At 44.3% G+C, this 12,174-nt stretch overlaps 2 protein-coding genes across 2 annotated transcripts; one reads left to right on the top strand and one right to left on the bottom strand.

Annotated features, from left to right (window-relative positions):
- Positions 1 to 9,093: 9,093 nt before the first annotated feature.
- On the top strand, positions 9,094 to 10,599 carry CCR75_006899 (uncharacterized protein; the record flags this gene model as incomplete). The annotated part of the gene is made up of 1 exon (XM_067964964.1): positions 9,094 to 10,599. The coding sequence occupies one exon, from the start codon at positions 9,094 to 9,096 to the stop codon at positions 10,597 to 10,599; it is 1,506 nt and encodes a 501-aa protein (XP_067815186.1).
- Positions 10,600 to 10,970: 371 nt separating this feature from the next.
- On the bottom strand, positions 10,971 to 12,174 carry CCR75_006898 (uncharacterized protein). The gene is made up of 6 exons (XM_067964963.1): positions 11,891 to 12,174; positions 11,728 to 11,820; positions 11,592 to 11,658; positions 11,387 to 11,529; positions 11,159 to 11,318; positions 10,971 to 11,094 (listed from the first exon to the last, which is right to left on the bottom strand). Exons 1-6 carry the CDS (start codon positions 12,086 to 12,088, stop codon positions 11,066 to 11,068), a joined length of 690 nt encoding a protein of 229 aa, XP_067815185.1. The 5' UTR covers positions 12,089 to 12,174; the 3' UTR covers positions 10,971 to 11,065.

Below are 12,174 nucleotides of genomic sequence, written 5' to 3'. Positions count from 1 at the left end.
CACTGTGAACTTCTCTTTACAAGAGAAGTCACTAAAGCTGAAGGCGAGTTCAACCTGAACTCCCTCAGACTTAACGAGCGCGCCGTTCGCAAAACTAACGGTCGCCTCTTCTCGCTTGCCATCGTGGCACAAAAGCGGCTCAAACATCGGCGGTCTCTTTCTTAGAGCCGCGAGTTTCACAAAATTTTGTGATGCAGCCGAATCCACGAGGAGAGTCATCGCCTGACCATAGCCTTGTACTTCAGCGCTATAAATCAGCAGGGTTGATTTAGCGGAGCTACCTCGCTTCCAAAAGTCAGAGGAAGACTTTTAGACTCATCGAGTCTCTTAGTTCTATTGAACTAATGGGTTTAACAACTCAGGGAGTATCACAAGCTATTAAAGCTTACTAAATCCTAGTTCAAGGGATTCAGGGGTTCGTAGGACCAAGTGGCAACTAGTGCCTAAGATTATATTCCTCAGAAAGGCTTCTATCTCTTACATATCAATGCGCAAGCCTTAGGAAGGCACTTAACGCATTAAAGTCAAAAGGGGAACTGCACTTTATCGAATTATTTAATCTAAAGCTTACCCTAGCTAATTTAAGAGAAGATTTCGGCCGCCGATTTTTATTTGGCGGTGACGACATTTTTAACCATAATAGATATAATTTCAGTAAGTGACTATTTTTGAATAGGATATAAGGATATATTACCTATAAGGTAAATGTACCACAAAAACGGCTCTTATACCGATGTGTGCCTCATTACACTTGAGGTCTAAAAATTTCGAGACCTCGGAGACTATGCTGCCCATTTGTTCGATAACTCTGACCTTGGGGCTAGATTCATAGTCCGCGTCAGTCGGGCATCCAGCCCCTACTACGCTTCTGCATTTCCGGACCCTCTATGGTCGATGCAGAAATCATGCGTCTCGCACGCTGGCTCTTGCCGTCAACCTTTGAGAAGGGAGTCCTCATGCTGGGCGTCCTCGCCCCAGCAGGGACTCTGATATAGCAACGAGCCATCAAATGGCCGCGCTTGCCGCATTTCAAGCAAACTACATCTGCATTGCCCATTTCCATGAGAGTGGCATCTGTCCTCTCGGCCGACGGCTTATACCAAGCTGTCGACGAGGCACTGGAGGCATTTGGATAGAAAAAAATAAAACTTTATTAATGTATTAAGCTTCTACGAAACGATCTTGTATCAGCTACTGACTCTATTACATTAATAGCAAATTATGTATGGCACCTCCTTGCGCGCCGCACAATCGTTTCTTTTAACGATTGGTGGTTTAATCCGAAGTTAAATCAACCAATCAATAGAACTACTGTCTTATTGCGTCAAAAATACTGAACCTGGTAGTATTGGAGCTATTTAAGTCAAAATTAATAAAGATAATGATTTCGTACCTCTTTGTATATCTACCTCTCATTGGATTTTTTTTATTATTATTCCTCTTTAAGGAAATTATATATGTAACGGAACACCCTGTTACGAAATTTTCCTATAAGATACAAGCTTCCCACTACAGGCTCCAACCCACCCGTGAACATGTCTTTCTCTCAGCATTTGCAAGAAATTGGTCGACTATCATGCATCCTCAGTCTAGTGGTCACGGGCGACGACAATCAAAGCAACACAAGTCCTAATACGCTAATTTGCTTTTCAATCCGGAGTAGGATTGAATATGTTTTACTAGCGCCATTTAAGTCACTCTAGGAGAGGTCGTACATGTAACAGGACTGATAACAGTACTAGTCAACCTACACTGATTGCAGTGAAGGTGGAGTGCCTCGAATACTTCGCGTATACTACGTGCATATGAAGGTTCTAAGTAGCTAAGAAGTATTTGCTACAAGCAGTAAATCTTAGGCTCTAGAATAGAGAAACATAATATAATAATCTCTTTTATAACGATTATCTATTTACTGGTTTTAATATATATGAATAACTAACTTCGCGATGCGCCTCCTTGAGTGACGCCTAATTATGCTTTGTAATAAATGGCGAGTTAACTTAATCTTATGTATGCCAATTAAGAGAAATAATGCGTCAAAATTAACAAATTTGGTAGTATTGGAACTATTGAGTCAAAATTATTATAATATTTTTGTTTTTGGTATTTATCTATTTATTTTCTCTCGTAGAAAATAAAATTTATGTAACGGGACACCCCGTTACATCACACCCCTTATACAACCGTGACTTTAGTGGCTGATGTAAAGTGACAGAGAGTACAATTATGTCTTTCTCTGTTAATTAGCACGTATTTGTTTTATTTGAATTCCAACTTTTGATCGCGCATGGTATAAAATTTCGTTCGCGTCACTTGTGGGGCAGCAAAGCTGGCAGCGGCACGGCTCAGTGCTGCTGTTAGTGATGCAAATGGTTTGACTTGACGCTAATACGTCAACTGGAGGACACTTGTATAAGCCACCTGCTATTTCCATTGCATGTGACTGTGCCGAGTAGGCGTTATCGCCTGACTCGGTGGCAACTGTTAAGGTCCGGATCAACCGGGTCCACGTCCGCAGAAACCTACGGGTTCTAATATGACAATCAAAGAGATGATGACGAAGTTGTTTGACACTTCGTCAGATCCTCTTGGCGTAGACACATCATGCGATAACTCCATGGACGACGATAAATATAGTGATGTCACAATGCATCACTTGGAACAAACTGAGCGTTAAGGTCACTTCAGTAAGCAAGCTACTGGTGGTGCTAGCATGCATCACCAGGAAAGGATTGATTTTAAGAATTACTCCAAGAGTAATGTTAGAATAAACGTAAATGAACCAACGGGAGAGGGACCGCAATGTTCTGGGGTTTCATCCCGAAAAGAAGCCTTGGTTGCCCACTAAGGGCAACAATACTTGTGTGGTCTGGTATGGCCAACGATCGATACCATAATCCTTTAATCGACTCATCCAGGCTTCGCAAGCCTGGTGAGGACGAAAGGGAATTCTTTATCGATGCCTTTTTCCGGCATCGGGGGTTCCATTTCCTTTTTCAAACCGGTCAGGAAAAGCATCCAGTCTGTCAAGCCAGGCCTCGGGGCCTATGCCTTGCACATTCTGTTAAATCGCTTTCCAACTTGAAACAAAGGAGTGACTTTGTATGCCCGATTACATGTGTGTTAAAAAAATGTGCTCAAGATGCGACTGGTGAACTGGCGAGCGAAAGGACACCTCCGTCCCTTTTAAACGAGCTAATGACAGCTCGTCAAAAGATCTCTTCCTTAGAGAAAAAAAAAATCGTCTGATTCATGAGAATCAGACTCTGTTCCGAGACCAGAAGGCTTTGTAGGATGCTCAAGACCGTTCTGGTGGTATCCGGAATCGGAAGAAGCCTTGTACGGATGGTACAGCGGAGACGCTTAACATAAATCAAAGGATGGACACGCATCCTACGAGGCAGCTCGATCGTGTACGCATTGCCTTGGCGGGGTTCTACACGAAACGGGTCGACATACTTGAGCAGTTACTTTATTACTGCGCACATTTGTTACTGCGTGTTGGGTAGGTATACCGTAGACAGAAGTACTGGATCATTAACAATACATGGATGAATGTTTGCTCTTCCAATTTGTTCGACGTCCCGTGTCTGTCGTTCCACCGCATCAGCGATGAATCCTGTACGAAACGGACCACTGCTTCTCGAGCCAGCAAGTGTTCACCTGCTGACTCGATTTGTTTTTGCCTTTAATATGACCGGTGCAAACTGCGGAGATGTGATTCTGCTCTTTTTAATGGCATATTGTATCATCGGCAAGAACTCGCTCCAACTCGTAATTAAGTGGACGTATCTGCGAAGTACCTCTTCGAGGACACGATTTGCACGTTCTGTATGACCATCTGTTTCAAGATGATCAGAAGTTGACATTTGCAACTGTGCTCCAAGTGGTTTGAACATTGATTGCAAAATCTCTGCCGTGAACCGGGGATCTCGACTTGGGACCAGCTCACGGGGTAGCCTATAGAGTCGAAGTATCGTGTCGACAAAGACTCGAGTACGCCCTTTGGCTGTGATAAACTCCGATACTGCACCAAGATGAACCATCTTGCTGAAACGATCAACAATACAAGAGCACCACTGTTTTTATGTTCGTCGTCGAAAAATCCGAAGGCGAAGTCCATGGACACAGACTGCTAACGTTCTGCCGGGACAGGCAGAGGTTGTAACGGATCACGGGATGAAGCACTGGGCTTCACCTGTTGACAAATTTCACAAAAACGTATGTACTCGCGGACGAACTCATACTGGCGTGGCCAGTAGAAGTCGCGGCTTATCATGAGATAGGTCTTTCACGTCCGCGATGACCACTTATTGGTGTATCGTGGCACTTATTCATGATTTGTAAACGCAAATCATTTTGGGTGGGGATAACGACACGAGGTGTGTTGCCAGCAATGGCTGTGTTATCCAGTAACCCTTTGCGTGTTGTGTATTGATCTGTTTAGGATCGATACAATTTCGACGGTCTTTTAAGGATTGTTGGGACGAATTTCTAAGGGTAATCCATCGTACCTTTAAGAGCCTTATCTTCTCGATAAGCTCTTATGTAGTCGTCGAGTAAGGTTGACAACGGCACACTTATTGTATAACAGTAGCCTTATGCTCACTGTTCAATTGCGCAGCCGGCTCAAAATCGGGCCGACGCGAAAAGGCAGCAGCGACGAGTCGTGCTGGTTTATTCTTCACGGAGAAGTTATACTCCGCAAGAAAGACAACTATCTCGCCATTCTTTACGAGAGGGTGGACTGTTTACGGCTGAGCGTAAGGACGCATGGTCCGTATAAAAAATGAGCGGCTTTTTCCCAAGAAAGACCCCGAGCTTGGCCAATCCGTATTTCATGGCAAAGAGTTCATTTTAATGCACTGGATAGTTGCGTCAGCTAGTTGAAGCTGACGCGATTATAAAGACGACGCGCTCTGCGCCGTCTGTTTCATATTGCATCAACGCACAGCACGATTGCAAAATCGCTGGCGTCATAGACCACATCAAATGGTCTGTCTTTGTCCGTATGCGCCAGGACTGGTGATTGCATCAAGCATTGCTTGATACCTTTAAAGAAACGCTGACAATCAGCGTTGCATGACCACTTAACCTTGTACTTCAACACAGAAGAAAAGTGTACTGTCATTTCGGCGTAATGGCGTGAGTACTTGTGCAGGTACGCCGCTAAGCCGAGGACTTTCGAAGTTCCTTTTCATCGAGTGGCATATGTTAGCCGGTGATCGCTTTGACCGGATCCCACACTGTGCTTACCCACGATGCACCGAAGAAGTGGTATCTCGCTTGCAGCGAATAATCACGTCTTGAGATTTGAATACAACTTGTGCTTACACAAGTGTAAGACCTTTTGGACTACGGTACGATGTACTTTAGCGTCCGACTTTCCATTGATGGCTATACTATGAATGAAGACGTCAATATTATAACTCGGTGCAAAATCTCGCACCGACCACAACAATTGGTTACACATATATAGTGAGTCGCCCTGTGATATAATTAGTAATTCCAATAGCATTCCGCTTGGGGTGCCTCCCGCTCGAATGCGACATCCTGTTCACGCATAAGGCTCTGATAAAAACCGTCCATCACATCCTTTGACGAAAAGTAATTCCCTCTGACATACCATCAATGATTACGTCTTTTTGTGAGATCGGCGTTTGAGCCGGTGCAGTTGCAACGTTCACTTTATTTGCATGCACTATCCGCCATCCTTATGTTGCTTTTTTTTTACGCACACAGAAGGTCGGAGAGCTATGTGAAGGCTTGATTCCCTCACATGGCTCGCTGCTAGGCGTCGGCAAAGAATTTGTCGATCGCTATTACTTGTTGACGAGGCAGTGGCCATTGCTTCATAACACAGTATTTCGAACTTGGGATTAAGTCGATTTCGTGTAGTGTGCCTTCGTATCTAGGCAACTCGTACGGTACTGATTCAGGAAGACGTCCTTGAATTCTATTAAATCTTTATTTAGTGGACTTGGCTGCAAAGACTCTCAGGAGGAAGACGTAAGACGTTCAATCCGAGTCTTCTCATCGAGGACACTATCGTCCATCGATGAGCTGCTGAGAATCCGTTTGTTCTCAGGAAATACTACTTCCGACCAATATCGGCCACGTAGTTGTCATCTGTGATAAGTACGCAGATCTGCTTGGCTTTGCCACCACGCAGATCACGTAAGAACTGTTTCGGCTCAAGCGTTGGCAATTGAGTAATCTCCGAAGTTAACTTCGGAGGCGCTATAAGATCAAGTGTATAGCGCCTACACTTGATCCATTGTTTAACAAGACATAAATTGTCTCAATTTCCTCTTTGGAACTTATTTTCAAAGGTTCATGGGAACCTTTGACCACAGGTTTCCAGGGATTTATTCCCACAGAAATTTTTTGGGGAGTATCCTCCCCAACTATCTCAAGATGCGGTTGTTGCGCTACCACAATGAGATCGTCTACGATCGACTATCCAGTCAATCTAGGACTTTTGCTCTGCTTTTATAGACAGGCATTTTAAAATCTTTCTTGACGTTGCTTCCCAAGCAAACATCCTTGTTTCGTACCACTCAACTTTTTCGAGTGGTCGAAATTCGACGCTGCCTGTGCTTGTGCACAGCCGTCGGGATCTAACTCCTTGCGCAGTCATGCTAACGACCGAACCACAAGTGAGGCCATCGCAGTCACTCGTAGGACATCCACACGCTTGTTTACGCTCCATGACGTTCATCAGATGGCCATCTGATGAAGGAGAGGCAGGCATCGTAACGGCTTGACGCTGCCAGTTAATGCATGATTCGTATTTTCTGAGTCATGGTCGTCTAAGAATGACATCAATTATTATATCCAAATATTTGTACGATGAAACCGTATTGCTTACCCTTTAACGTGTAACTGATACCAACAACACGTTTCTTACACTTTTACAGATGCGCCTTTTGCTAGGCGCAATATCATCCTCGTTAGAGGGGTATCGCGCTCAATAGTTTGAGTCTGCGATATTCTAGCGATTGGCGTCGAATAAATTCGTTCGACAACCCACAATCGATAGGGACTTAAGTGGCAATTTATTTGCCACTGTAATTTTCAAGGTGATGAGTTAATCCCATCATCTGGGGCAGGTACAAGCAACATTTGTGTATGAGGGGCAACCTTCTTCAAAAGGCCTGCAAATTCTTTTGACTCTGCTGAATCAGTAGGGCGCTCCGCACCTAACCAGCCCGACCGTTTTTTGTCGATCCGCCTCGCCGTTGTGATTTCGCAACAGCGTCGGATCCGTGTCCTCCGCTGTTCCTAGCGGGATGCCGATCGTGTTGCTCAGTGTATGTAGGCACTGGGCTTAGGGAACTACACTCATAGGCGTTGTGGTCCGCTTTATTTACAAAGATTGCATTCTTGCAATCGTTTGTGACTTGAAGAGCAAGGTTTCTCGCTCTCCACATACGAGAGGTCTATAGGTTCTGGACCTCCGTTTTTTTGTCGTCTCGGAGGACGATCAGCTCCAGAGTGGACGAAATTGTCTCAGGCTGAAGTCCTCCTGTTCCGCTACAGAGGCTTGATCTAGCGTCTCTAGTTCAAGTCGGAATTGGTGGGTTTTGACAGGGTCGTCTGCAAGACGCTTAATGAACACAGTTACATGAGTTTGCTCATAAATAGGATGACTTAAGATACAACTGACCAGATATCGTGTATGTCGAGCGTAAGCGTGAGCACACGCTTGCCCTGCTTCAAATCCAGGATTTCGACCCGGGTCTTAAATTCGGCACTTGGCGGCTTAAATGCTTATCTGAGCCGGGTCTTAAAGACCTCATACGACCCAAAACCAACAGGTCGTAAAGCTTGAGCCTTAAGGCTCAAGAATTTGGCAGTTGGAGATGCCAAATTTTATTTCCGTCGTGTTCTCATTGGTGCGGCGAGCTTCAATGGCGTCGTTTAACACGTCGAACCAGCTTAAAAGGGAGCCGCCTTCGACTACCTTAAACTTAAATATTTAATCCTAGTGCTACCAGGTGTAACGAGGCACCTTTTACTGTTTCTGACTGATAACAGTACTAGTTAACCTACACTGATTACAGTGAAGTCGGGGTGCCTCGACGACGTCACGTACACGACTGCAGAGTAAGGTTCTAGGTAGCTAAGAAATCTTTGCAACGAAAGGTAAATTCAAAGACTTTAGAATAGAGAAAAGTAATATATTAAGTTCTTTCATAACGGACTTCTATCAACTGGTTTTGACATATTTATAACCAGCTATGCAATGCGCCTTCTTGCGCGACGTCTAATCGTGTGTTGTAACGATCGGCGGAGTTGATTTAAAATTAGATTAACCGAACCAATGTCGAATTGCGTCAATATTACCAAATTTGGTAATATTGAGCTATTAAGTCAAAATTAATAATTTGTGCTTTTTAATTATAGGAAATAACAATTATTATTCCCGTGATATGACATAATATTTATGTAACGCTACACCCCGTTCCAGTACAACACAACAGATTTGCTACACTGACGAAACGAAAGGACTTCATTCATCCATCTGCCAACAATTATTCGTGACCCGCCGTTTGTAGTTTCAAGACGTCCTTTACATAGCCCAACATGCTTTTGCTTGGCTTAGCTCAAAGTGAACTGTTGTAACTAGCTAAATTGTGAGAGCTTTTTGTCGTCAGTGAATTCTCTAAGAAGAGCACAATAGGTGAGGCAACAGGCTTTCACTAACATAATAAACATGAATGTACACAAGGCTTTCTCTGGAATAGATAACTTTACTTTCTGATGCCCAACGTGCGCCAATATTGAATTTTACCAAGTGCTTCGTGCGATCTAAACACATATTTGTAACCTATATTAAAAAAGCTTCGCTAAATTCCGAAAATATTTTTATCGATCTAAAGTTCTCGCGTCTCTTCGACCACACAGTTCTGGCGATGCCGTAAGCGTGGTATCTCTTTAGTGAGGACAGGCCATTCTTATGGTCATACAGAATGAGCCATTGGCGCACGCCAAAGCGTGGGCTGCGCTCTATCATTCTCGATTTTGCGTTGCAGTCCCCATCATAGCCCGTCCTCGCGACTCTTCCCTCTTGTTATACATTAAAGCACCATGATGGCAGCCCGTAAGGTTCTCATAGTCATCGGAGTGCTTGTAGTTGTCGCAGTAGCTATCGGTATTATCGTTGGCGTCACGAGTAATGGTAGCGATGAGAATGCCAACACAAGTAGCAGCGATAAGACGTCCATTGGCTCTGGATTGGGCTCGAAAACCGTCTTTGACAGTACTTCCGCTGTCTCCGAAGCCGATCTACTGACTGATATGACGAATAGTAGCAGTAGCGCCGAGAACAACGAGCCTGACAGTGATCCCGAAGAAGCCAAAGCCGCTTTGACGATGCTCGCCATCGGTGACTGGGGAGCTACCACGGACAAACCTGGTTCGTGTTGTAACAAGTACCGAAAAGTGGCCAACGACTCGCTTGATATGAAAATTGATTACTGGGCCCAGATCAACGTTGCAGAGATCTTAGCTCAGGCCGCTGGTGACATTAAACCTTTGCGAATCATTGGCCACGGTGACAATATTTACTGGAATGGCGCGGGTCCAGACGATATTGATTACCGCATGGAGACAACCTTCGAAAGTGTGTACGACCAGCCGGCGCTTGAAGGGATTCCATGGATCAATGTTGTCGGCAACCACGATCTTGGTGGCTCCGAGTACATTTGTGGGGACAAGGACTACAACTTTCGCGAGTGTGAAAGCACGGAAGAGATGCTCCAGTTTTTAAATCTCAAATTTTCACTTCAACAAGAGTACAAAAGTGCACAAAGTGACCGGTGGAAATTGTCCGATCATTATTATAAAGAAAGTGTCGAAGAAAATGGCGTTTCGGTTGATATTTTCAATGTTGATACGAATTTTGCAGACTCGCACGGTGTAATGCAAATTTGTTGTCAATGCTACGGATATATTAAAAAGAAAAATCTGAGTGCCGCCGACGCCAAGAAGCTTGGCACGACGTGTAATGATCGCATTCCTGGCGACGAATTGTGTGCTGGTGGCAGTACTGAGATGTATCATGCCTGTTCTGATACGATCAAGATGTGGTGGGATGATTCCTTGGAACAAGTGAAGAAAGACTTGGCGGCGTCCACAGCAACTTGGAAGGTCATTAATTCGCATTACTCGCCACACTTTCACATGAGTGACGACAAGATGAAAGAGTGGTTTATGATTACGAAAGAAGGAGGTGCTCATGTCTGGTTTAATGGCCACACGCATGGGTTTAATCACGACATTAGTAAATGGGGCACCCACTTTTTTGAAAATGGTGGCGGAGGTGGGATTCAATCGGAAACGTCGGGGATGCCCCCTGAAGTTGCCGAGAAGTACGTTAACCACGCATGGATAGCAGCTGGTAACCCCTATGGTTTCTTTATGCTACACTTTTCAAAAGACTGGCTTAAAACAGAATTTGTGACCTTTGATGATTCGTGGGTGTTCAGCGTTGAGAAGGATGAGATTGTCAAGGGTGGGTATCAGAAAGGCCACTGCTGGCATGTACCAGTTACGATTGGCGTGGGCAAAGAGTGTGGTACGAGCGAGAGCTAAGTGTAAATACTATGTGACACTTTGCGTACTATCTTTATAGAATGAGGGATTGGTAATTGTATGATGGTACGACTGATACATTCAGTTATTTTATTTTTTGCCCTTTGGCTGCACAAGGCCTAACTAGCTTGGCTAAATTGTAGGAGAGTTTTTCTATCTCTTTATTTTCAGGAGTCTTAATTTATTTAAGTTGTATCTGAAAGTATTAATCGCCGTGTCAAATGAATTTGCTAGACTTTTTATTATTTGGTCTATTTTAATGGTCATAAGTCCCCCGCGTAGCCGAATTAGTTTTTTTATAATTTCAGAGGATACCTAGTACAAATAATTCTTCATTCATTGTTGCTAGTAACAGACACTCAAGTCAGTAATTTGCAAATAACAGACGACTTCATTCTACGCTTATTTATCTACTTTCTTGAATTGGAAAAAGAATTAATCTCTTTACTATTGTACCGAACTAGCATCAATTCTTGAACCGCTGCAGGATACGCGCTACAAAGTGTCCTCAGTATTTTTCATGTACAAACATTTGTACTTGATGTATTTTGCTGCTTACCTGCCAGTACGGCGGCACCAAAGCCATTATCAATATTGACGACACCAACGCCAGGAGAACATGCGTTTAGCATCGTGAGCAGTGGAGCGAGGCCACCAAATGCTGCACCGTAGCCGACGCTGGTTGGAACTGCGATTACGGGAGAAGACGTCAGTCCTCCCTTTAATAAAAAGTCGCGCAAACAAATTAGCTAGAAAACAAAGACACAAAGATCCATGATCGACGCACCACAATGCCCGGTAGAGCGCCGTCCATACCAGCAACGCAAATTGCGACATCGGCCGCTCTTAAAATGTGCTGATTGCTCAATAAGCGATGAATTCCAGCCACACCGACATCGTATAAACGACTGACGTGGTAGTCAGCAAGCTCTTTAAATCACACAGCAAGTAAATATACAAAGGCTTGCGTTTAAATAGTAGCGTAATCTAACCAAGCGTAATTGCAGCTTCTTCCGCGACGGGAAGATCCGATGTACCAGCACAAAGTACACATGCGGTCTACACAATCCATAAAAATCAATTTACAAAAATTATAATTCAGATTTTTTTGACGTCAAGCGAATTTACTTTTACTTTCTCATTGTCGCCATTTTTATTACGTTTTTGAAGCGCTTTGGATGCCAAGATCCGGGGTACTTCATAATACGTCAGCTCAGGACCCTATTGCACTTGACACAATCAATAAAACAAGGACGTTGCTGCAATTATCACGTAGTTGAGCTTTACGTACGGAGATTAAAGTACAAATAGCTTCGGCGGCTTGTGATGTGACGCGCGAAGCCATTACATTGTCCTTGCCTTCGTTAAGCATAGCCTTCATAATTGCAGCCACTTGCGCTGGAGTCTTGTTCTCGCCATACACAACCTCAGGAAAACCCGTGCGCGCCTCGCGAGACGTGTCGACCTTTGCGTAGTTGCCCACTGTCATGTACTCACTGACAAGGTCGCAACGGTCGGCCGCCGCATGGGGTGACACAGTTCCGTCCGCCACACATTGCAACAGCTCGAGAATCG

Source organism: Bremia lactucae, linkage group LG3, assembly GCF_004359215.1.
Source record: "Bremia lactucae strain SF5 linkage group LG3, whole genome shotgun sequence".
Taxonomy (NCBI): domain Eukaryota; phylum Oomycota; class Peronosporomycetes; order Peronosporales; family Peronosporaceae; genus Bremia; species Bremia lactucae.
This window is presented reverse-complemented; position numbering and strand designations above follow the sequence as displayed.